The following is a 25,203-nucleotide window of genomic DNA, read 5'->3' as shown; positions in this document are numbered from 1 at the left end:
TTATTTTTTAAAAAATAAAATAAGAAATACATCAGTAAATAAAGTACTAATACATTTAAACAACAACATCCCACGCCAGAGTGGTGCAACAAATACAAAAAGCATCCCAAAAACGTAGAAAAAATGTTTAGTTTTTTTCCCTCTTCAGACTTCTTCCTAAAGTTAATCATTTTGATTATATTTTAAATCTCTCTAATGTCCATTATGTTTACATCGTAACATTGCTTCTTTATTTAAAAAAAAAAATATAAAAATATCTAATTTCCCTTAAAAATCCGTCACACCCACAGCTAAACGTGTCCCACTGTCTTTAGGGTCGCTCCGATGGCCGGGGGAGAAGCGGCGGGCGTCGACCTCAGCAGGAAGTTCGTGTCTGAGTCGGAGCTCGACGAGAGGAGGAAGAAGAGGCAGGAGGAATGGGAGAAAGTCCGGAAGCCCGACGACCCGGAGGGTGGGAGCGGTGCATCCAGAAGACCCGGATCAGGCCGGCTGCAGCCCATTTTAACACATGTTTGTGTCTGTGTGCTCACCAGAGGTCCCGGAGGAGGAGTACGACTCCCGCTGCCTTTATGACCGGCTGCAGGAGCAGAAGGAGAAGAAACAGCAGGAATTTGAGGAGCAGTTTAAGTTCAGTAGGTCCATTTATTCCCACTATACTAGAGCATTTTATTGTAAAAGTCCTTAAAGTGTGGATAAAAGTATAAAACTTTAAACGGTCATCCCTCATTAATTTCAGGATGGCGGCCATCTTGCCTGCCATTTCTGAGCCTTTATAACTAATTATTGCTATAAAATGTTACCCATTTGGATAACTTTGATGAACTTTATGACTTTGGTCATCCTATTTATAGAATTTATAAGTAATATGAAGCAAAATCAGCTGCTGAAAATGAGCCATCATCCTCCTACCACTCCTTGTCAACTCCTTCGTCTCTTCCGCCATTAGTAATACCTGGTTGTTGGTCACATGTTTTGTGTGATGCGACAAAAGTCTGCAGTTTTTACGAAATACAGTTGAAATACAGCTGAAAAACCACCTCAGCCTAGATAGAAAAAAAAACATCTGTTTATCAAAAACGGGAGCTTTTTCAAAATGGCCGTATTTCCAATGAGGAAACTTATTTTCATAATTCTAATTTGCATAATTTTAAGGTAAATGGAAACACAGCTACATTCTTAATTGTTAGCCTTAGCTTCTGCTAATTTTGTGTTTAGCGTTAGCATGCAGTAATTTTCTAGTGATTTAGCTTTAACTTAGCTAAGACTCTTGTTTAGCGAATTAGCTGTTAGTGAACCTAACTTGTACAATAACCATTGTAGATTTTAATGCTAATGGAAATTTTTCATTACAACGATGGCGGCCATTTTGAAAAGTGTCCTCCAGAAAAAGGAAACATATCGGATTTCTATGTTTTAAAATATGTAAGCTTTGATTTGGCACTAAACAAAAATAATTGGTAGACAGTGAAACTATGTTTTTGGTCAGCTCTTTCCTGCACTGGCAATAACTACTGCTGATTTAAGGTTTGTTAGAATTAAGAAAATTATTTCCATTTGCTAAACACCAGAAAATTTGGCGATAAAATTTTTCTTTGTAAATTTGTTTTTCAATTTAACTTGAGCAGGAAGGTAATTTACCTTAACATATATTTGGATTGTTTCAATGTAATTAATATTTAGTATTACTAATTTTTCAATTATTTATTAATCTGTGTAATTGAAATAAAGGTTGGCGCTTATAGATCATAAAACAACATTAAGGATTTTTTTGTTAAATTAACGTTTTGTTTTTGGACCAATCAAGTGTAAAAGGTGTGAGAGACATTTCAACACATATCATTTGTTTTATTTTAGTTTACGTTGTCCCTGCTGTAGAATACAGAATAATATCACACTACAGTCACAGTAATGGTAATAAATGAATGAATAAGTGAATTGAAACTGTATGTTTTTAGTTTATGTATATTGTTTTTATCTCCAAAGTGCGGTGCTGTAAAAGTTTGAAAACTTACCTTGAAAATGCCTGAAAAATGTTTGATTTTTACTGTTGGAAAGGTGAACAAATGCTGTAGACAGAGGTCACTATTCGTTTTTGGATGTCTCAAATTAATGCCGTTTCTGTCTTGCCGTACGCTGACAGGAAACATGGTGAGGGGACTGGACGAGGACGAGACCAGTTTCCTGGACGAGGTTTCCCGGCAGCAGGTCCTGGTGGAGAAGCAACGCAGAGACGAGGAGAAGCAGGAGCTGTTGGAATACCGAATATCCTTCACAGATTTAACTCTTTTTTATCATTATTAACAGTATTATTCATCACTTTGTAATTTTAAAGTTGCAGAAGGATGTGCAAATAGATTCAGTTGTTTGCAAAACATCTTCCTACTGACAATAATTTGATGCTGATGTGTTAAAAAATAAGTATTTCTATTTGTAAAACCAATATCTATCATTTCTCAAAATGCTGAACAATCCTCATTTTATTCTCATATTTCAGCCTTTTCTATCGTACAATTACGATTCTTTTTGTATCATTACGCCTTTTGCTGTTGTAATATTATGACATTCTCAAATTATCCTGATTTATTCTCATATTTTTCAACCTTATTCTCATAACACTGTTATTTTTTTAATATTGTAGTAATTTGGTGTTTTTACGACTTTTTATCTTGATTATTCTCATATTCCAACTTTATTTTAGTATAATTACGACTTTTTTACTTCTATTATCACAACATTATGCTGGTATTTTAACAACTTTATTCTCTTTAATTGTGACTTTATTCTTGTAATTTTATTACTTATATCTCATACTACTTTTTTGTCGTAAAATTATGACTTTTATTGTCATAAACCTTCATCTCAAAATATTAGAAAATTATAAAAAACCTTATACATAATTTTTTATTTCAGTAACTTAAACTTGTATATAATTTATATTTGTCACACAAAGTTAGATATTTCCAGCCTTTATTATTATTATTATTATTAAACTTTTTAATTATTATAAATTAGGGATAGTGAAAGTCTAAAGTTATATTTCAAAAAATTTAAATATTGAGAAAAAGTTAAATATGTGGACCTCGTGGTGTCACAACCTAATCAGTTAATTAAATCTTAAATTAAAATGCTTTTTGCTCCTTTAAATGTTCTCAATCTGCCTCAGCTGTCTGCTGAAGAAGTCACAATAGTTCATCACGAAAAAAGCCTGCATACAGAATATCCAGGAATATTCACAGAAGGTTTAGTGGAAGGAAAAAGTTTAACCTGAAATTTTAAACGTGTTGATTAAATTTGATCCATCCCTGTTTGAGCTCCCTAACTGTCCACCATCACAGCGCTTTGGTCAAACAAGCGTCAGCATCCGCGGACAGTCGGAGAGAATCAGAAAAGAAGGCGGGGCCTAAACAGACGGGGGCGGAGCCAAAGACCAGCCACCTGTCTCAGGCTCATTTATTAGTGGGAGCTGTGAAGAGGCGCAGGTACGAAGTTCTTCAATGGTTTTACTGAAACATGGAAATTACTCATGGAAAATAGAAAACTGAGAGTGGAAAAGATTTTGGTTCTTAATATTCATTTCTTACTGTTTTAATAGATTTCAAAAGTCTGGATTTCAAAAGATAAATGAATATATGACGGGGAAAAGGAACTGGATTTCAACTGCTTTCCATTTTTCTTTGTGAATAATCCTGTTTTAAAATTTCAAAAATGTTCACGATTCAAATTCCAGTAAAGTAAAGATAATTTGAACAGGATTTTCCATAATTTTCCATGATAAATTAGTCCCAGAGTTTCTCCTTGGGGTGTGGGGGCTTCTTCTTTTCCTCTTTCCCCTTATATTTCTTACTTTTTCTTTGTTTCTTTGTTTGTTTGTTTGTTTCTTTCCTTCTTTCTTTCTTTCGTTCCCCAAAATTGTGTCAAACTGGGTTTTTCTTTGTGTTCTTTAAAGTCTTTTTTTGTGATGAGTGTTTTTGGAAACCATTTCTGAAGCTTCTCCTCTTCTCTCCTCTCAGCTCCTCGCAGTCGTCAGACGGCGGCAAGAAGCCGAGGGTGGAGAACGCGAGAGGAATTGGAGACAGACTCGCAGGTGGGCATCGGTCTGACCGGAAAAATGAATGTTTTGGTTTTTAGCAGCAAAGATGCAGAAGAAGAAACCATTCGGAAGAAAAGACACGATGACTCAGATTTGAAAAAGGAAGGATGATCTCAGAAAGGAGACGAGAAAAGAAGGAAACTAGTTTTCGTATCGTTCTCTGGTAAAAACCATAAAATGTTCACTAAAAACCTCAAATGAAAGAAAGAATGTGTTGTTTTCATCAAAACATTGTAGATATTTTGTGTCTAAATGAAACTTTTTCTTCAAATTTCCTGTTTTTATCAGTCTTTTTGAAGTAAACGGCGGCGCTGATTGTGACTGTTTTCCTATACAGAGGAGGATGGAGGCAGCAGGGAAGCTGAGGACCGCCGAGCCGTCCCCGGCCTCACGGTGAAGACGCCGCCGTCGGCCGCCCACGGCATGTTGCACCTGCCGTCGGCGGCCGTGTGCGTCGGCGTCTTACCGGGGCTGTCCGCGTACTCTGGCAGCAGCGACTCTGACAGCAGCTCAGACAGCGAAGGTAGCGTGGACGCAATCATGTCGCCGTATCCGCGGCACAACAGGGCCTACAGATAGACACACACTCACTCACCCACCCACCCACAGAAACACTAAGCGAAGCGCTCAGCTGCTGCTCCATAGCCGCACATCACTGTAAAAGTCCTTCAACTGTGGATACAAGCATTAAAATTTGCTTTCAGCAGGTAAATGGCAGCCATCTTGAGCTATCAAGATGGGTACCATTATTTAATATTTGCAAATTTAGTGCAAAAATAAAATTTCCTTGATGAGCACCTTAAAAAACGGCAGCCATATTAAATTTTTCAAGATGGCTGCCGTTATTAGATATTTGCAAATTCTCCTTAATGACCGTCTTGAAAATTTGCAGCCATCTTTAATTTTCCAGTGGCTGCTGTTGTTTATTTTTCTCTCCAAGAATTAATCCGCTGGGATTAACTGTGCCAGTTCAGGTTCTTGTATCTGCATGTGAAAGATTTTGCTGAAATCTTGAGTTACCTGCTGCAGCTTGTAGAGGTGTTCACTCCGTTCCTCTCCCAGCTGTGAGTTTAACTGTTTCTCTTTGTCTCCAGACAAAGTTCAGCCCTAAATCTCTACCTAATCTGTGCATCATTTCATGTTTTTTCATCAACGTGGCTCTGAAATGTGACTCCTTCCCTCGATCACGTCTCACGCAGTTTAAGCCGACCCCCCTGACCACAGCGACTGCAGGCTGTGCTATTGGCTGAGGGAACAGAGACTGACAGCTGTGGAGCGAAGAAGAGAGGCCGCTTTAGGACTCACTGTAGGATTTTACGTTTGATGTGTTTTATCATCAGAGGAAACTGCTTTCTGTCTCAGATGTTGAAATATTCTGTGTTTACGGACAGATTTGTGAGAGTGTGTGACAGAATAACGGCGCTCCCTGAAACTGTCGTATTGTAATAAACTGATTTATCAATCGGCAACGAATCAATCGGATGGTTTTTTAAATTAATTTCAGGATTTGATGTTAATTTTCTGCACAGATTCAGTCACAAAAAATGAAAACAGGAAAATTTTCAAATGATTTTGTTTTCTGGTTATTTAATTTATTAGATTAGTAGTGTTTGTCTTTTTTTTGTTGCTTTATGTCCGTCGTTCTTTGCTTTTTGCTCGTTGTGTCCTACCGCCTTTACTTCCCTTCCTCATGCCCTTTCTTCTATCCTTGCTTCCTTCAGTCCTTCTTTCCCTCCTTGTGTCTCCAGAGACTTAATCATAAAATCAGATTAAATATTAAAGGACCAACAGTGAGATTAATCAGTGTATTTATTGCCTAGCGCCACATTGAAGGTAATAAAGCTCTTAGTCTACATCTGATCATTGCACAATAATCAGGAAACTTTTTTTTAAATATGATGCTGCCTGTAAAAACATATTAAAGCTGCTTTTATTCTTTAATAAACATTAAAAAAATTTTAAACTCTGGTACAGAGAACCCACACAGAACTGCATTTCCTGATGCATCTGAAACATTTCTTTTAAAACACGTACAGCAGGAAAAACGTACAAAACCATCAAATCTCCAAGATAAAGAGAAAAAATTCTCAACTGGTAAACTATGGTACGCCGTTTGTAAAGTTACATAATGAAAAATTAACAGCTATAATTTGGTTTATTTGTCCTGCCAGAGAAATAAAATGTGGGTGTTCAATCTTCTAAGTCATGTTTTAGCCATATTAGTAATACTTTTATAAATGTCAAAGCCCCAAACTAAATATTTAACTTGACATCTAAGTATTTGCTAAATGTTTAGCTTTCAAGTTAAATATTAATTTCAATAAATATTCAAACTAAATGTTGAGTTTGTGAATTCAACATTTAGTTGGGCAGCTAAATAGTTAGAAAACTAATTTTTGTTTTACAAAAGTCAGAAAACCAAGTTAGTTGGGAACCAGATATTTGGCTTAAAAACTAAATATTTGGTTCCAAACTAAATATTTATTTTAAAACTAAATATTTATCTTCCAAATTCAATATTTATTGCCAATCTAAATATTTTAAATTAAAAGTGAAATATTTAGTTTTAAAACTATTGCAAAAATATTTCATTAAAAAAGTAAATATTTTACTTCCAAAATATTTTGTTCCAACAAAAATATTTCATTAAATCTTTAAGCTAAATATTTAGTTGGAAAGCTACTTTTAAGCTCATACTAAAACATTTATTTGGGAACTAAATATTTAAATTAAAAGCATAATATTTAGTTTGGAAGGTAAATATTTGGACATTTATAAACATGAATAAAATGGTGGAAACATGACTTAAAAAGTTACCCACAGTTTTTCCCTCTGGCTAAGTAAACCAAAACATTGCTGTTATTTTTTTATGTAATCTTACAAACGGCGCTCCATACAAAACATGGAATCAGGTGTGTCCTTCTATGAATATTGGACTTTTTGGGAAATAAACATGGCAACGCAAGTCCAATCAGTCGACGCTCTGTGGATCTTCCGTTGGTTTTGGAGTCAACAGATACCGCAGAGCCCAGTGTAGCAGAGACGCAGCCACTCGGAACTGGCTGAAGTCCTGGAGGTTCTGACCCGACACTCTGTATTTGTAGGAGAACGGTTTGCCGTCGCCATGAGTGCCTCGGGTCATTTTCGGGGGGGGTCCGGTCTGTTTTGGACTGTCCTCGTTTCTGGAAAATCCAATCTGGGAGTCAAAGAGCCAAGATGGCGGACTCCCACTGACTTCTTCCTCCTCTTCTTGTTGTTCCGCTTCGCATCGCTTCCTCTTGGGCTTCCTGTAGCTTCCCGGAACGGTGTCGGTTCCGTCTGAGGCAGGAGGTTCTGGTAGACTCACGGTGGCTGATGAAGAGCTCGGTGGGAAGCTGGCGGCGGGTTGGTTTTGATAAGGAGGGAGGAGGCTGGGAACCGGAAGCTCGGTGCTGGCAACCGGAAGCCGGGTGCTGGTTACCACGGCAACAGAGTCCAGTTTCGGGGTGGACTCCGGGGACGAGTCGGAGGTGGAAGGGCTGATTCCCAGAGGGGGGAACATGTCCCAGGGGTTGGTGGAAAGCAGGGCGGTTGGGTCCGGGAAAGGAGCGACGTCCTCCATCAAAGGAGGGGAATGCTCACCTGCATTCCCCGCATCTCCCGCATTCTGAACTGGATCGCCACCTGCAGGAGGGACACGGTAAGTACTTTCTCAGGTTTGCAGACAGTATGGCACCCAGTGGGGAGTTTGAATGCAAAAACAGCTGTCAGATACTATGAAGCGATATTAGGAACAAGCTAAAAATAATAACGAAATGAATACAAAAATAAACTTGTACAGAATAAAGTCGTAATATTACGATAATAAAGTGACTTTATTCTGGTAATATGACTTTATGCTTGTAATACTATTATTTTTATTATTTCAACTTTATACTGGTAATATCACCTTATTCTCATATTTATTCTTGGAATCTTTTGACCTTATTTTTGTAATTTTTCTTTTTATATTTTATTTTTCCTTAGTATGGTTTTCATACTCTAACAGAAAAGGATGAGAGCCACAGAATTAGGACTTTTTCACAGAATTGGGACTTTTGATCTCAGAAGATTAAAGAAATAATTGTGATTTATTATTATTATTATTTTACTTCAGTGGTCCTAATCATGTTCCAAACTACTTTTTTGATATTCCACTGTTGTTTGGCGCCCTTTTTACCCTGGCGCCCCTATGGGTCTACAGTGCGATACTGACCTGCGGGATCGGTTATCTGCCACGCCACATCCTCCACAGGGCAAGCTTGTTCCCTGCTCTCATCCGGAATGAGAAGCAGCTTCGCCGGGACGCTGAAGCTCGGTTCCCCCTTGTACCTGACCCGGTCCAGGTCCCACCTGGTGCAGCTCGGAGGCGGGGTGTGAGTAGAGGTGGAGGGTCGGGGGTTCCTCAGAGCCAGCAGTCTCTCCCGGATGTCCCGCAGCAGCGTCTGCAGGCAGTCGTGCTGCCACTCTCCTAGCAATTCGGACAGGTCCAGTCCGGCCTGGCTCCGCTGGGAGTCCTCCTGACCAAGAAGGGACCTCCAGGTTCTGCAGATCTTCATCCGGACCGCGGCCGAGCTGGTGCAGCAAGGCGTGTTGTCTTTAACCGGACCCGCCGCGGTGGTGGCCAGCTCCCCCACTGACAGGAAGAACCGGCTCTTGGTCTGTTCTGGGTCCATGTGGAACCGGAGCCGGTAGTCCTGCAGACACACGGTGGTGTTCAGGAGGCTGCTGAAGCACTCCCGGTCCTCCTTCTCCTGGAGCTGCTCCCAGCCGGAGGCGGTGAGCACAGCCGGGATCTTGAGCTCTCCGTCTGACAGGAAGAGCAGCCCCGTCGGGCCATCGGAGCCCCGAGCCTGGGACTGGGTCATCTGACCCACCCCGATGACATGAGCCCTCAGCTGGCTGCCCGACTCATCCCCGCTCCCGTAGCTAAGGATCAGATTCTCGATCCAGGGAGTCAGTTTGCTCCAGGGGGGCATTTGCGGAGTTTGTTTTCAGCTTGACGGAGTGCGCCTGCGATTAGCATCCGACAGGAAACTAAGTACATAAAATGGGTTCCTCCATAATAAATTGTTCAAAAAGCTTTTTTCAAAACCTTCATGTACTTTTACATCAGTTTACAAACAAAACAAGGCAACAATATTAATACAAAGTTTCAAATTTTACAGAGTTGCATATATTCAAAATTAATTTAGAATAATGTTACACAGAACCGAATACGGAGGTTTACCACAAATCAAAGTTATTAATCAAACTACAAAGTTGTTGAGCAGATTTACTTTGAACCAAAATCAACTTAGAACATTTTTCCATTGACATAAATTTGGATTAAGTTTTAAAAGTCTGCATTTATGAACGACAAATAAAACTTTCCAAGTATAAAGTTACTTGTTCGCATAAGTGAAGAGTGAAGACAGAACAATACGTGTACAAAGCAATGCAATACATATAATTTATCTGGGGGTTTTTTCAGGAAATGTAAATATTTTCTTTTGTGTTTTTCTTAAATGGCTACTGCTGAATACTGCAAAAATAAATACATTGGTTTAATAGAAGTAAAAATAATTTAAAAAATAATTAAATATAAATTTTGTAAGATAATAATAAAAATAAGACCTATAAATAAAAGTGTACCAATGTAGCTGCTACTATACTGTGAATGGAGGTTCTGCTGGAAAATATGACAGAGCTAGATGTGGAGCACAAAATAAGACTGGGTTCATCTCAGTATTTGACAGAATACCGGGAAGATTTTTGCTTTTATTTTCCTTGCAAGTTTCTTTAACATTGTAATTGCCTCTTTAAATAATGGATTAATAAATCGAAGTCACGAATGACTGTCTGCTGCTGTATTTGTTTACTTTTTTACATAAAGCTTATTGGTGGGACGCTATTACCTGAACTCTTTCCGCCCAGTTCAGGAGACGTTCATGAATCCAAGACAACTGCATTACACGAAGTTGTAGACGCATTTTTATACAAATTTCCCACCAATTATTAGTATAAATGAGTAGCTTTGTTAAATATTTATATATGTTGATAAATACACATTTAATTTATGGTTATTTTTCTAATTATACATTCTGGTGTACATTTCGTACAGTTTTGTCCTATGTTCCTGAATGCAGCATGTAACACATGCCTGTAACGTCGCCTTCCAACCTTTTGGAGTGATCCATGGTGTTCTGAGTGCAGTCCGGGGCACTCCCTGTGCCCAAAAATACAAAAAAACAAAGAAAACTTCAGGTAAGACTTTACAACAAGTACATATTCTAATAGAAAACTACAGCATGTTGTTTTAACCCGCGTCGAAGCCGTTAATATACAATGTAGATTGTTTTGCGGTTAGCGTAGCTTTTCCTGCCAAACTTGATTTAAGAACTGGTTACTTTAAGACGTTCCATCTTGCCTCACCTGTATGCGCTTGCTTATAGAAAATAAACCTTGGTTATTTTTAATAGTGGTGTTTTTACAAAGTATTCGGCTCGGTATTAGATAAACATACTAACAGCATTAATTAGCAAACGTTTATGAAATACAGTGTGTACACATCTCTTGACAGAAGGAGACCTGTCCCAAGTCCAGACATGCCTAACTCCACATCCGGTGATCCCGGTTTGACGGTTTCAGACCCGCAGCACTCCCAGAAGCTCCTGAGAGTTCTTCGGACCTTCTGGCAGGAGCAAAGCTTCCACGATGCGCTCCTTGTGGTGGATGGAGAGGAGATCCCAGTGCAGAAAAACATCCTGGCTGCAGCCAGCCCTTACATCAGGTCAGACAGTCCTCCTGCACACAGCTGGTCGGACATTTGTTGTTTGTGGCAGCAGATTGATGGGTGTGTTCACTTTCATTAGCTGGGAGTGATTCCAGGCAGCTTTTATTTTCATGTTGTGACATATTCTGCTGTGAATAATTTCATTTCAGGACCAAACTGAACTACAATCCTCCTAAAGAAGATGGATCAACCTACAGAATTGAGCTGCAGGGAGTCCCCATGGCCATCATGAAACAGATCCTGGATTATATCTTCAGCGGGGAGGTGATTCCCAGCTTTTTATTCTTAAAATGCACTGTGTCCTCTCATTTATCTGGTCAATCTACACATGATTATATATAAAAAAAAATAAGATATTGAGGTCAGAAAGATGGGAAAAATTAGTGCAAAGATGTTTTTGTTATGGCCTATATCAGTAATGTCCAAAGTTTTTGCTCCTGAGGACAAAACTGACAAATTTAAACTACTGACAGGTCACAAAATTCATGAAATTTAAAATGTAAAAATGTGTTTATTACTGTAACATACTAATTTTTACGAAAGATATAAATTTGTAAAGATTCAAAACATAAAAACAGACTTTGGACTGTTCCTGCAACTAACAGTCATTTTAGTAACTGATAAATCTACTGATTATTTTTGATGATTAATTAATTGGATGAAGAAAAATGTTTCATCTAACCCTTTTTATATGTTGACACAAATATTATGATTAGTCGATTATTGAAATAATCTTGAACTAATTTAGTAATTGTAACATATTCAGACAGTAATTAAGAGAGAAACTGTAAGAAAAATATCTACATTTTGCATTTAATGTAAAAACACCTTTTTCTGTAAATATGTTTCAGCCAAAACTCCCATATGGCAGTTTTAGCTTCACCTGGTTCAGATTTACTAAAGGAAACATATTTATTGCATTTTAGGCAGTAAAATTTGTATTTTCTTATTTAAAATTAGAATTGAATAATTTCTTTATTTGCATCTTTTAATGTTTTTCTAATAAAAAAGCTTAAGTGATTAAATGAAAAATATGTAGAAAGTGGCATTTTTTATTTGATTAATCAGAATAATCAATTAATCGATCACTAAAATAATCGTTATTTGCTGCACTAATAATATATAATGTTAGAATTTTTCAGAGAAGCTGAATTTTGAGGATTTTATTCTCTGCAAAGCAGAATCGTGAAACACCAGTACAGCTGTTGGATTTGTTTCGTAATCCCAGATCACCCTGAGCGAGGAGACCGTCCAGGACATGGTGCAGGCGTCCGACCTGCTGCTCATGACCGACCTGAAGCTGCTCTGCTGCCAGTTCCTGGAGAGCTGCATCACGGCGGAGAACTGCATCGGCATCCGCCTCTTCTCGCTGCATTACTGCCTGCAGCACGTCCACTATGTCGCCACGGACTTCCTGCAGACGCATTTCCGCGACGTGGCGCTCACCGAGGAGTTCAGGGAGCTTCCCCACAGCCGGGTGTGCGAGCTGCTGAGCATGGAGAAGCTCAACGTGGGCAACGAGAAGCACGTGCTGGAGGCCGCTGTGCGATGGTTCGCCCACGACCCGGACTACCGCAGGGTGAGGAAGCTTCACGTTCTCCATAGCTGATTTACAGCTGCTGGGCCTGTCAAGATGATAAGTTTTACTGGATGTTATTGTGACAAACGATAATATTGCCATTTAGATTAGGGATGCACCGATTGCAATTTTCTGGCCGATCACCAAGTATCGATCTTTGAAAAGCCTGACCTGCCGATTCCAATTTTTTTGTCTGAAATGTTGCTAAATATAGCAAGAAAGTCGCTGAGTTGGTAACAGTGGAGTTACGATTGTTAACTGCAAACGTGCAGACCTGACCTGGTGGGCCAGTCTGTCGATCAAACCTCATTTTTAGGCATTTGTTGAGGTAGATAAGATCAGGGGATAAGATTGACTCCAAATATAAGTGTCAGCTGATCTCCCAAAATGAAGGAAGAAAATTGGTAAGCCGCTAGTTTTGGGACTGTTTTCAGGTCATATATTTATAATGGTATAATAATGCAAGAACACATTCTCAAAATCAATAAGCATTAAATTTAATTGAATATTTAACACTGGAATTGCAATACATTTTAAATATGCTAAATAAATAAAACAATAATTAAAATTAATTATGAATTGCCTGTAAACAAAATTGTCCCCCAACAAGGGACTAGTTGAGACCAAAGTACCAGACTGAAGACTTTTAACATCCAGAGAAAAACGATAAATAATAAATTCATCATGTGATTAATTGATTTATTGTGACCGGCCTAGTTGTTTGCCTTCACAGTTTTTCGTTTCTGTGTCTGCAGGTCCATATGAAGGAAGTGATGTCGGCCGTGTGGATGCAGGGCTTGGACCAGAGCTACCTGAGAGAACAGGTGCTGCGGCAAACAGCATTTTGCACATTAGTATCTGTAGATTTTAATGTGTCATTTCAAGTTTCTAATCCTCAAAACTCTGAAGGTTAATTAATGTTCTAATAATATAAACTCAAAGAAACTGAAACACTTTATTCCTCCATCACCTCCAGCAGACACTGAACAGCAGCCATGATTTCCTACTGATCATTTTCACATAATGTGATGAAGTTGAATTATTTTTTGTGTTTTAGATGTTTATTTTGTGTCATGTGATCAGTCCATGGCAGAGCCGCTGATGAGGGAGGTGGTCAGGGAGTTCTGCCAGAAGGTTCTGACGGAGGATCCGCCGCAGGGCGAGGCGATGCTGACCGCCTTCAAACCCCGAGGTTACTCTGAATGCATTGTCCTTGTAGGAGGAGAAGATCGAAGGTAGGAATCTTTGTTTTCATCTTCAAGTTGAAACACAACTTACTGCAGAACCACACAATAACATGTTGGTAGCTGTTTGGGTCCTCACTTAGCCCGTCTTAATGATTGGAAATTAAAATTACTTCATTAATTTTCATTCAGATTAATATTTTTTCAAGAGCAATTTTGTTGACAGTCATTATGATCTATTCCATTAATGGTTTTGGTTGTGTGTGTGTTTTTATTTTTTGTTTTTGGTTGTCATGTTTTATTTTGGACATTTAAAATATCTTCCAGTTCCAGTGTTAAGTGTTCTTTACAAAATTAAAGTTTATTGGTTTTGGTATTGGTAATTTATATATAGATCAATATATTTCCATGTGTGTTCTAATTTTATGTGTTTATTTTAAATATTTATTTTATAGTCAGTCATATTTAAGTAACTAACAATGTCACACTTATGTATATATATATTTTTATACATTTAATATTTAACACTTTGGTTGGAGTTGCTGTCAGCATATAAGCAGTTTCCTCTTGGGGATCAACATTCTATATATTCTACTCTATTAGTATGTTATATTACTTGAAAATGGTCTCAAAACAACAAAATTGTTGTTTATCACAATAACTTCTGTACAATTTATAACCCAGCAACATGAAAAAGTTAATTAAGTTCAAGTCATTCAGTTATTCTTGTTAACTTTGCACTTAAAGAAAAAAAACACTTCTTCCTTTCACTCAACTTTCCAGTAATATTCTTGGTCCCATAATCATGAGGATTGTAACATAACGTTTCTGTATTAAATATCCTTTTTTATTGGTTTTGTCCAACATTTGAGGAACATTTGAAATATCACAATATGTGTTCACTTTTAGAAATGAATTATTGACAAAAACTTAATTTTTAAAGGATACGTTGTTTTAGTGAGGTGTATTTCAGCTGTAATGCGGTCAGAGACCTCCGTGTGATCGACTGTCCCACTCCGAACAGAACCAAGAAGCCGACCGCTGTGACGCGCTGCATGTGCCCGCTGTACGACCCCAACAGGCAGAAGTGGATCGAGCTGCAGCCGATGAGCCTGGCCCGTCTGGGCCACGGTGTGGTCGCCGCCGGTTAGTGCTCCATCGGAATCTGTTCCGGAACAGAAAGGCTTACGATGAATGGTTTTTAAAATTAAAATTAGTTCCGATGGATTAACTGAAATAATGATGTCCATCAGACCTTATTTTAGTGTTGTAGTTTGTCCGCCATCCAGCAGGGGGCGCCGCTGGTCATCTTTAAGCGGAGCCTTTGATACAAAAACAAAGATGGCGGAGGGATAGCGGAAACACTCCAGAGTCCGTCGTCGGATGAAAAATGCACTTTATTCTATTCTGTTTTAAAATATAGAATCTCGACAACCTCATTAAGTTAAGTTTCATATTAATAGCGCTCATTTAGCCGAACTACACGATGGAGCAACGTCAACCTCTCATTCAAAGATGATTGTTGTGTTAGTGCTACGAAGACCAGGTGACAGATGTGGAGGAGATGCCATTGTCAAATTTATTTATATAGGACTTTACAACAGGTATAAAAATGCACCAAAGTGCTGTACAAAAACAACAACACAAATGACAAAACAGAACACATGTCAATTAAATGCCAAAGAGTAAAAATGAATTTTAAGAAGCGATGACGCAGAAAAAATGTAACATGATGGAAAAAGAAGATGATACCAATAAGCAATGTTGATTTTGAGGTCTGTCGTGGGTTAATGCACTTAATGAAGCGAAGTTTTAACATTCCTTCAGGAGTTAAAATGTTCTGTCTGAATATGTCTGTTCATGGGCAATTAAGTGTTTCACATATCGTCACCTTCCTGAAATAATGACCTAAGTCATTTTTTTCGCCAAACAAAATAAAGGCCCTCGTAATACAAGAGAAAACTCCGCTTTTTAATTAACAGTCTGTCGATTAAATTAGATGGGTTCATTAATCGATAACTTGCATCCTTAGAGCAGAGCAGCAGGTGGGTGGTTGATGAGGCTGTTTCCTGTGTGTCAGAGGGCTTCCTGTTTGTGATGGGGGGAACAGATGAAAACGGCACGATCCTGGACACTGGAGAGAAATACAACCCGGACTCCAACTCCTGGAGCCCCATCCCCCCGATGCTGCAGGTACCGACAGCTGCTCCTGGTTAATCTGAGAGACTATTCATCTACAAGCTGCATCGGTCTGTCTGCAGCTCTGTTTACAACCTACATAGACATCCAAACGGCTTGTTTTAGCACCTTGTGACCACAAGGTGTCAGTATTGCTTTTAAAATCAAATTGCAATAAAACGCGACAAACTCATTTTTGTCTAGTTTCTAGTGCAGGTATCTTGGTACAGATGAAAGTAAATTTTCCACCAAAATATATGAGTTTTTGGTGGCACTTTGTTTGAAGGTGTGTGCATGAGACTGATATCACACTGTCATGAACAGTTTGACTGTTGTCATGAAGTGTCATTAAGTAAATAATGACATTTTAATGCAAAGTTAGCACTTTTAATGCAACTTTGCATTAAATGTTGCATTCAATTGTCAACTTTGTAGTAAAATCATTTATAAAAATTGATTCTAAAGTACTAGTTCTGCTTGCAGATTTTCTCACTTATAACAAGACATTTTCCCTCGTTATAAAGGAAGAAATCTGCTTGTAAAACTAGTCACTTTAAAGTCAATTTTAAGGAATTATTTACCTAAGACAAGTTTCCATAACTTGTTGAAAATTTACTGTTAAGTTAGTTTTGTCTTATTTCAACTGTATTAAGATGTTTGCTAGACACAAATTCTTGGTAAGATTCCATGTTTTTGCACTGGTTCCTACTGACTTTAGTACCTTTTTCTTTCTGATTTGGTTAGGATGGGAGTCACAGCTTTCCCAGTTTTAAACACCGTATCTGATCTCAGGTCAGCCAGTAGTTTTTACACACACATACTGGCTTTAAATAAAACCTGTTTCCTGTCTGATGCTTGCAGCCTCGTCAGAACTTCGGCGTGGTGGAGGTGGATGGGCTGATCTACGTGCTGGGAGGAGAAACCGAAGACCTGGCGCTGACCGCGGTGGAGGTTTTCGACCCGCATTTCAGCACCTGGAAGATGCAGGCGAGCATGACGATGATGCGGAAGGTAACCGAGGAGAACTTTCCTTCTTTCCAACACTGATTCAGTTCTTTCAGATTCACTGACATTAAATTTTCCACATCAATACAAAAGATGCATAAGATCAAGAAAATGGCAAAACCTGTATTCTTTAATTTTGTTATTCATTGTGTTTCAATTGAATTACATGTAAAGGTAATGTGTATATACATATAATTACATTAAATTACCAAAGATAATTTATTGAACAGAATTTAAATATCAGCTTTGTTGAAGTTTCTGCATACAAACCAGGAATTTGACTTTGGTTCCACCTTGTTCTCAATTTTAAATATGAATATGAAAAAGCAAAACTAAAAGACAAGGTTGAATTATTTACAATTTATAAAGTTTTAATAATTTAAAATGAACTTACAATAAAAATTTAAATAAGTAAATAAATAAGAAACAAATTAAGTAAAAATAATAAACATGACAATAAATATATATATGTGAGTTATTTTCACCTCTGTGACCTGCAGGGGGCGCTGTACAACCTCTGAAGAGTTCCTGAGAAAGGAAACATTGTTAATATTACTCTTTTAGCAAATCAAGTATTTAATACTTCTTAAATAAAAATAAGCAATTTATAGATTTTAGTGATTACAAAAAAATGTTCCACTGTCACTGGTTAAAAAAAAAAAATCCCACAAAAACGTCAGAGCTACAATGTGGCTTGTTGACATTTTTTCTGTAATTTCTGGTTGAGTGTGTAGTTTCTTATTCTTGCATCGTCTGTCAGAAAGATGCTGTGCAGCAGCGGGACGGTCTCAGGGCCCAGTCAGCATATGTGTGGTGGCATCTTATCATATTTGTATTTTGTTTTCATATCTGTTTCCTTTACTTCTGTTCTCTGAACTTGTTGTTTCAGCTGAAGCTGCTCTTAGTGACGTCTCTTTTCTGTTTCTTTGTAATAAAAGGTAATTATTGTGACGGAACGGCTTCATGTTAAGACATCATGTTAACCGTTACCACAGACTGCTGCTGAGTTTTACAACCTTACTTGATAAAACTATGACCAACATGAAGTTGTAACACTTTCCTGTTATTTTGTTTATTTCTGAACCACTCAGAGGAGAACTAGACTTTAGACAGATTTTAACACGTTAACCTAATCAGGTTTATTTGAATATTACCTGTCAGCAACAAGGCAGTTCAAAGTGCTTTACACCATAAAAACTCAATTATAAAACATAAAAAAATCAAAGTCCAATAAACAATTGAGAAACAAACATTGCATTTTGATGAGTGCCATCGTCAAAATCATCAACACACGTTGAAAATGTTGGTCAGCGTTTCATTTGCTACAATTCAAAAGCAAATCTGAACAGGTGGGTTTTAGTCTAGGTTTAAAGGCTTTCAGTGTTTCGGCTGTTTTGCAGTTTTCTGGAAGTTTGTTCCAGATTTGTGGAGCATAAACGCTGAATGCTGCTTCATCGGGGAAGCTAACTGCGCTAAATGCTTTCAAAGTTAGTTAAGCAAAATCATTACCTCTGCTGCTAGCAGACGTAGCCCACCACTGCTGTTTTTGTGTTTAGTTTAGTTTTTTTGGTATGTATGCTGCAGTTAAGTAAATAAAAGCACAGATTACATTTTCGCCCTTAGGTGGGATGCTACGCCTCGATGAATAAGAAGATCTACGCCATCGGCGGCGGCTCCTACGGAAAACTCTTTGACTCTGTGGAAAGCTTTGACCCGAAAACCCAGCAGTGGACGTGCCTGTGTCCCCTGAAGGAGAGACGGTAAGCGTGACCCTGTCAGGTGACCGTCTACACATCAGCCGTGACGCTGCGCGGAAGCACGAGTTGCTCAACAGGAAATGAAACAAGGCTTCTGTCGCAATCCTGGATGGGTTAGTGTTAGCTTGAGCCGCGCCGCGCCTCAGCCACGCTAACACATGATGCTGCTGCTGTCGAGTCACGCTGCATTCAGCCTGGAAAACTCTTCTTCTTCTTCTCATCAGCTGTGGCGTTGATGCAAACCAGCGGCTGAACCAGAGTTTTGGGTTTCAATCATCATCAGATTCTTACCTATTCAAGCCGCTGAAGGTTGTTTTTCTCAGGGGTTTCTTTGAATAACCACGTCCCAGCTCATATCTGTGGTTTTCACGTTTCCTCCATAACCTGATTCACACACTTTTCATCTGCACTCCTCTCATTACCGGGGCTGAACTTTAAGGTCGTCTTGTTTTTAGTCACTCATCAGACCAGAAACTCATCACTTCAACTTTGAAATATCACATATTAGAAAAGTTTTTATAGTTTTTTGAAGTAGGCAATGGTAACAAATGTTCCTGGACTTTAGATTGTCCCTGAAATTATTGTGATTAACAATAAGATTGTTTTTTGAGCCCATTTTCAAGTAATATAGTGGTAATGGCATAAAAATGCAAGAAAACTTTCTCAAAGATCAGTAAATGTAAATTATAATCTACATTTGACACTTCTACATTTTAAATATCCGAAATAAACAAAACAGCCGAAACAACAAATGAAATCAACCATGAGGTTTCTATAAACAGACTGAAGACTTTTGTCATCCAGATTTTGGTTGAAAGAGAAAGGGGGGAAAAAAAACATGCAAATGAGAATTATTGAGCACTGTTTAATTTAACATGTGATTAATTGATTTATTGCTTGTTGCAACAGGCCCGTTTTGAAGTTTTACTGTGATCTGAGTTGTTAAACAAAAATGACTCATCGGTTTAGTTTCTGTAACTTTTGCAATCAGAAATATTCAACCACTTATATTATCAGTTTTTATTCCAAGTCAGCTTGAGCTTTGATTGAATTCTTTGAGTTGAGAGAAACGGAAACTAAACAGGAAGTGCGAGATGTGGTATCTGCATGTGACTATTTGGTCAAGATAAGTCATGTCACAAGTGTCGGGTGTTTGGATTTCAACAAAAAATACATATTTTTGCCATTTTTCAGCTAATATTTGGACAGTATATCAATAAGTAGGCCTCATTTTCTGCTAGAGCTGATTTTAAAAAATATTTTCTCACTTTCTTTTATAAAAAATAGATTATAAATGACAGAAAATATTTTCGAAAAGTGGCTTTTCTTTCCATCTCCTGTAAGATAGACAAAGTGTTAAGGCCATGATATGAGAAGCTTTAATTACAAGAATATAGTCATAATATTAGCAGAATAAAGACACTGTTTTACCTGAACAACATCTTAAAATTATGAGAAAAGTCAATTTCATTACAGTCTTGAAGATCTGATGTAGACCAGCTCAGTTCATGTGGTTTTCTTCTAAATAGACTCGATAGTTTGCACAATCCTTTCAAACTCATGATACTGATAATAGTTTGATTCTTTTGTGTTAAAATATTAAATATTTTTTTATTTGTAAAACTTATAACAAAGTATAACTCCACAAAATGTTAAATGTTACACAATTTTAATTTTGGGGTATTTCTTGTGTTGAAGTTCCCAGAAAACTACGACTTTTTCTTCTAATTTTACAACTTTATTCTGGTAATCTTAATGGTTTGTCCTCGTATTAATTTGACTTTATTCTTAAAATTAAAACTGTTGCCTCATCCTTATATTTTCTGGTAGAGTTGACCTGAATTTGAAGTCCAAGTAAACATCATGGCGGCCATTTGCACGCTGACATCACTCCGAACTACGGAAACCCAGAGTCCACTGATGAAAAGAAAAACAAAAATTAAATCCTTTAAAAGCCAAAAATTTGATTGATCAGATTTATCGCCCAATTTTTCTGCTTAGTGAATGGGAAATGTACTGTTAGCCATCTTTGAAAAATGGGACACAATCAAAATCAAATGACCAAATAAAATTTAGCATGAACTCAAATGCATCTTCTGCCTAAAAAAAGTCCAGCAGAAAGCATCAGCATCCAGTTCAGACGCAAAGCAGCACCAAACACTGAGGAAGTGTGTGTACATTTCTGATCCTGAAAACATATATAAAAAAATCTATTTTTATTGTGGCATTTATCAAACAGAAATAACTTTGTTAAATGTGGCCTAAAAAATGATAAGTTTGGTCTGATCTCATTTCAGACATTGAGAAAAATATTTTTGTAATTTTATTCAGTTTCAACTATGGAAAGATTTGGTTTGTTTTTGAAATTTCTGAACATTCGTGAAAACCAGGAAGTCATGTTGGATATGTGTGTTGATATTTCTGCTTTATGACACACTTTGTCCCGCTCAGGTTCGGCTCGGTGGCCTGCGGCGTCGGTCAGGAGCTCTACGTGTTTGGCGGAGTCAGAAGCCAAGAGAGCGAAAACCCCGAGCAAAGACAGATGATGACCTGCAAGTCCGAGTTCTACCACGACGAGATGAGAAGGTCCAGTTTAAAAGCTTAATACAGCTTATGATTCATGATTTAATGCATTGAGGCGAGTCCAAAACATGACTGTGAAATGTCAGTTATTTCTTATTAAACAGAGGCGGTAAAAACGTTCAAATTTTCCCCTTTTTACACTGGAACTGAGAAAATAAGAAGCAGCAGCTAGGCGTCTGTAATTTAAGGCAGTGATTAAATCAGGGGTGTACAAACTTTTTCTGTTATTAGGGCTGTAGCATGTAACTATGGTAACAATATATTTTTTACATATTTGTTGAAACTGTCACTGTGTTCAGACAGTTTAATACGAGACAGATAATCTGTGAAAAGATCGAGCTTCTCTGCCTCCCAGCGCTACCTAGAAACAACCAATCACAGCCAGGAGGTGGGTCTTAATGCTGTCAATCAGTGTTGTGTACAAGCTGCTCATTGTGCCCACACAGTAGCTCTCTGCTACGCGACTCCTAGCATAGCCTGTCATGAATGCTAAGGCTAGTTAGCATAGCCTCCGAAGTCGGCGGATAAACGGTTTTGTTCTAACTGTAAGTTGTTTTCAGGCAAAAGAAAATTTTTTCAAATCATTTTCTTTCAATTAAGAAAAACAAAACAAATGAAATTAGTTGCTACCCACCTCTGCTAACTGGGTTACGTTCTGAGCATGAAAAGTTGACGTGTTTCCTGAACGTTGTGGTTCAGGTGGATGTTCCTTGACGACCAGAACCTGTGCATCCCGGCCAGCTCCTCCTTCGTCTACGGGGCGGTTCCGATCGGGGCCAGCATCTACGTGGTGGGAGACCTGGACACGGGTCAGTAAAAAGAACAGCACGCGGTGCTTTCCAGGTCGGTCGCATCGCTAACCTGCAGCTTTTTCTTCTTTTTTTTTTTGCGTGCGTAGGGACGAGCTTCGACTACATCCGGGAGTTTCGGCGCAGCACCGGGACGTGGTTCCGCACCAAGCCCATGTTCCCCAGCGACCTCTCCAAAACGGCCTGCGCCGCCCTACGCATCGCCAACTGTCGCCTGTTCCGCCTCCAGCTGACCCAGGGCATGTTCCCCATCAGGTTGTGATTCCTGGCACCCCACGGCTCACTGCTGCCCCCTGCCTCCTGATCAGGGTTAGGGCGTCACAGGAAACTACGCATTGGGGATCGTGGACCTTTACCGTTTGACTTGACAAGACTAAAACTCATCAAAAGAAGTTTTTCATGGTGAAGGTTTTTTTTCTTCCTTTTTTTTTTTTTTAGGAATTTTTAAATATTTTCTATTTAACTTGGGACTTTATCTTTCTGTTCTTTACATTTGTTTTACATTTACTAATGGGTCGGGGAGAGATTGAACACTAATATCTAAAAAATTATGATGCTCACTTAATTTAGAGGAGATTTTTAAGGAACTTTCACCTGCAGCACAGGTCATCTTTTAGGATTTAAGTGATATTCCTAAAATGATTCACATATTTGATGGTAAACACTTTTAAACTAAATGTTAACATTTATTTAATTTGTTCTGGCTGAGGCTTGTTAAACTGGGCTGGAGATTTAAAGGTTGTGGTGCTTTTATTTTTATATGAAATATTTTAAAGTGATGCTTTTAATGCAGATTCACTCCAAAAATCCAGAGAATCACAAAATGTTGAGTCACTGGTTGCTATGGCGATTTCCCGCCTTTCCCAGAGAGCAGAGGAGGCCAAATTTAACCCTCAAACAAAAGGCCACTGTATAAAAACTACGTGGTGTCAAAATCAATCATGATCCATGAATATCAGAACCAGAATATCAGTGGATAAATTTGTACATTTCTATAAATCTACAAGGTTTTAAAAAGAAGAATTGGAAAATTAAATTAAATGGAAAATTAAAAAGAGAGCACAAAGATAACGGGAGTGAATGAGTGGTTTAATGCGAGTTATGTGTGTTTTGGGGAAATTTGACAGAAAATTGTAATTCCTACAACAATGAGAGACACACTGGAGAAAGTAGAATGAAATATTTACGTTTCGATATATAAACTGTACATGTGGAGACAAATCTGTAGATGTAAAAGTGGTTTGAATAAAAAAACTTCAGGATAGGAATTCAGCCAAGCCTGATTTTAAATAACGTATCATTTTATTTATTGATTATGAGGCTTTTTTTTTCCATTTCAAATGTATATTCTTTCTTACTTGAGCTGCTGATTTAGGACAGTTTTGTGATTTGAACCCAGCTTTATTCTATCAGGATTACATTCTTTTGTGGAGAGAAAATGTACCTGCCTCAAAGATATGTGGAGATGTGAGGCACTTTTGAAAGAAATTGGTGGATTCCCAAAATATCTCGATGATAAATTTGTTTACGAAGGAAACACATGTTTATCCAAAGTGTTTAAATGTGGGTATTTTTTTATTTGTGAAAGTGTTGGTGCTTCCTGCAGATAAAATGACGCTGTTTCCAGATGATGCATCCGGACAATTATGTGTGGACCTGATTATTGTGCAAACACACCATTTGTAGCGTTGTCACTTTTTATCATTCATAGTCACTGAGTCGTGAACATGTTTGATCAGTTTAACCTGCTGGATTTTCTGGAAGCTCCCAGAACTAGTTCCTCCGGAGGAAATCAGTTCCTGGAGGCGGAAAGCGAGTTTGGAGAGTCTCTCAGACGTCTCCTTTCTGAAAATGAATCGGAGTGGAACGACGTTGTTCCACAGCGCCAGATGTTTAGGATATTTGACTTTAATCTTTTGAACAACATTCAGTCAATGAAAAATAAAGTTAATTAAAAAAAACAGAAATTGATCCAGTTTCTGTAAGAAAACAACAGTGGTATGAAGGAGCACTTTGTGGCTCTCTCCACAGTCCAGTATTTACAGTAAATATACTACACAGCATCACTGTTGTCTAAACAGAGCCTCACGTTTGGTTGTTTGTGAGGAAATTCACAAAGTGCTGAAAACAAAACGCTCGTTTTGTTTTTGTTTGAACACAGACGTGTTCACATAAACATCACCTACTATACCTACTGCTTTGTTATCCATCCATATGATAGCAGCTTAGCTATTATATGGGGTAAGTAAATATTAGTCAACATGCTAGTTATAACCCTTACGAATGGTAGCAGTTAACACTAGCATTTCAGCTGATTTCAATATAAAAAACTACTCTATACTAAACTGATTAAATCCATGTTGGTCAACATGCTAGTGTTACCTCACAAGTCTCAACCGGAAGTGATCCGCGCCATCTTTGTAGGCAAGCACAGCGCAAAGCCTGGAGAACCATGACTTTGAAACCAGCAAAAACAAAATCTTTGCTGTGGGGATCGACCCCTATGAGTCAAAAAATGGAAACATGTCGAACGATGTTGGCAAGCTGATCTACTATTATAGTTCACTGCTTAGTGAACATAAAGACGTAAACCATGGAGAAGAAATTCATGGATGCATTCTATCAATGTTTCAACGGCTTCGTAAAGGACATGCACACGAAGGGAGTCTTCATGTGAATAACAAGGTTCTGGTGGCTGGCAGAGTAAGTAGTAATACACGTCCGTCTTAGCTTCCAGATAAAAGCTACATTAGCTAAGCTAATTTTGCTAGTTCGGCAGTATTTCTCTCAGTATTACTCAGAGGCGGGTAGACTACTCAAAAAATTGTAACTGAGTGTTCAAATGTACTTATATTGTTCATAAGGTAGATAGGAACATTATCTACCCTATTGTCTAAGCTTAGATAAATTAGACAATATTGAGCTTAGATATTATCTAGTTCCATGGGCGTAGGTTTGGGTAGGGACGGTAGGGACATGTCCCGACCAATATTCACGGGATATGAAAAAGTCCCGACCAATTTTTGCCATATTGGCTCAAAGAACGTGGATCTACGATCTTTGATTAGCAGCAACAGGCGGTGCGCGAAACGGAAGCTTCTTAGTTTGCCATTTATTATGAGCCTCCGAGACCGGGGCGTAGCGGGGCTGCCGGGGGGTTGGGGGGAGGGGGAGTCAGTTGAATCGTCGGGCGTTCTTTGATTAGCTGCAAAAGGCGGCGGTTAG

At 38.3% G+C, this 25,203-nt stretch overlaps 3 protein-coding genes across 7 annotated transcripts in view; 2 read left to right on the top strand and 1 right to left on the bottom strand.

Annotated features, from left to right (window-relative positions):
- psme3ip1 (proteasome activator subunit 3 interacting protein 1) overlaps positions 1-5,563 on the top strand; it is a 6,948-nt gene extending 1,385 nt beyond the window's left edge. Inside the window, exons 2-8 of one of the 2 annotated variants that reach the window (XM_007579182.2) lie at positions 315-451; positions 534-632; positions 2,141-2,262; positions 3,334-3,479; positions 4,011-4,084; positions 4,428-4,613; positions 5,290-5,563. In XM_007579182.2, the coding sequence (XP_007579244.1) occupies positions 325-451; positions 534-632; positions 2,141-2,262; positions 3,334-3,479; positions 4,011-4,084; positions 4,428-4,613; positions 5,290-5,294 (759 nt within the window). In that variant the 5' untranslated portion in view covers positions 315-324 and the 3' untranslated portion in view covers positions 5,295-5,563. Of the gene's footprint in view, positions 1-314; positions 452-533; positions 633-2,140; positions 2,263-3,333; positions 3,480-4,010; positions 4,085-4,427 lie in introns of both variants that reach the window. The other variant, XM_007579181.2, reaches the window with a different exon arrangement.
- Positions 5,564-6,945: 1,382 nt separating this feature from the next.
- Positions 6,946-9,629, bottom strand: acd (ACD shelterin complex subunit and telomerase recruitment factor). Its single transcript, XM_007579180.2, has 2 exons — positions 8,325-9,629; positions 6,946-7,753 (listed from the first exon to the last, which is right to left on the bottom strand). The coding sequence occupies exons 1-2, from the start codon at positions 9,085-9,087 to the stop codon at positions 7,062-7,064; spliced, it is 1,455 nt and encodes a 484-aa protein (XP_007579242.1). The 5' UTR covers positions 9,088-9,629; the 3' UTR covers positions 6,946-7,061.
- On the top strand, positions 7,679-23,622 carry gan (gigaxonin). Of its 4 annotated transcripts, XM_016664779.1 has the most exons (14): positions 7,679-7,769; positions 10,212-10,354; positions 10,671-10,880; positions 11,033-11,147; positions 12,112-12,462; positions 13,218-13,286; positions 13,546-13,697; positions 14,671-14,792; positions 15,727-15,839; positions 16,686-16,835; positions 18,453-18,589; positions 21,038-21,172; positions 21,869-21,978; positions 22,068-23,619. In XM_016664779.1, the coding sequence occupies exons 3-14, from the start codon at positions 10,696-10,698 to the stop codon at positions 22,238-22,240; spliced, it is 1,812 nt and encodes a 603-aa protein (XP_016520265.1). In that variant the 5' UTR covers positions 7,679-7,769; positions 10,212-10,354; positions 10,671-10,695; the 3' UTR covers positions 22,241-23,619. The 4 variants fall into 4 exon arrangements, with proteins under 4 accessions (XP_016520265.1, XP_016520267.1, XP_016520266.1 ...); XM_016664781.1 differs by lacking the exon at positions 7,679-7,769 and having other exon boundaries at positions 9,733-10,354; positions 10,677-10,880; positions 22,068-23,622; XM_016664780.1 differs by lacking the exon at positions 7,679-7,769 and having other exon boundaries at positions 9,733-10,354; positions 10,674-10,880; positions 22,068-23,622.
- Positions 23,623-25,203: the final 1,581 nt, after the last annotated feature.

Source organism: Poecilia formosa, unplaced genomic scaffold (assembly GCF_000485575.1).
Source record: "Poecilia formosa unplaced genomic scaffold, Poecilia_formosa-5.1.2 Scaffold510, whole genome shotgun sequence".
In the NCBI taxonomy this organism is placed as follows: Eukaryota; Metazoa; Chordata; class Actinopteri; order Cyprinodontiformes; family Poeciliidae; genus Poecilia; species Poecilia formosa.
Note: the sequence above shows the minus strand (reverse complement) of the source record. Positions and strands in the feature narration are given on the sequence as shown.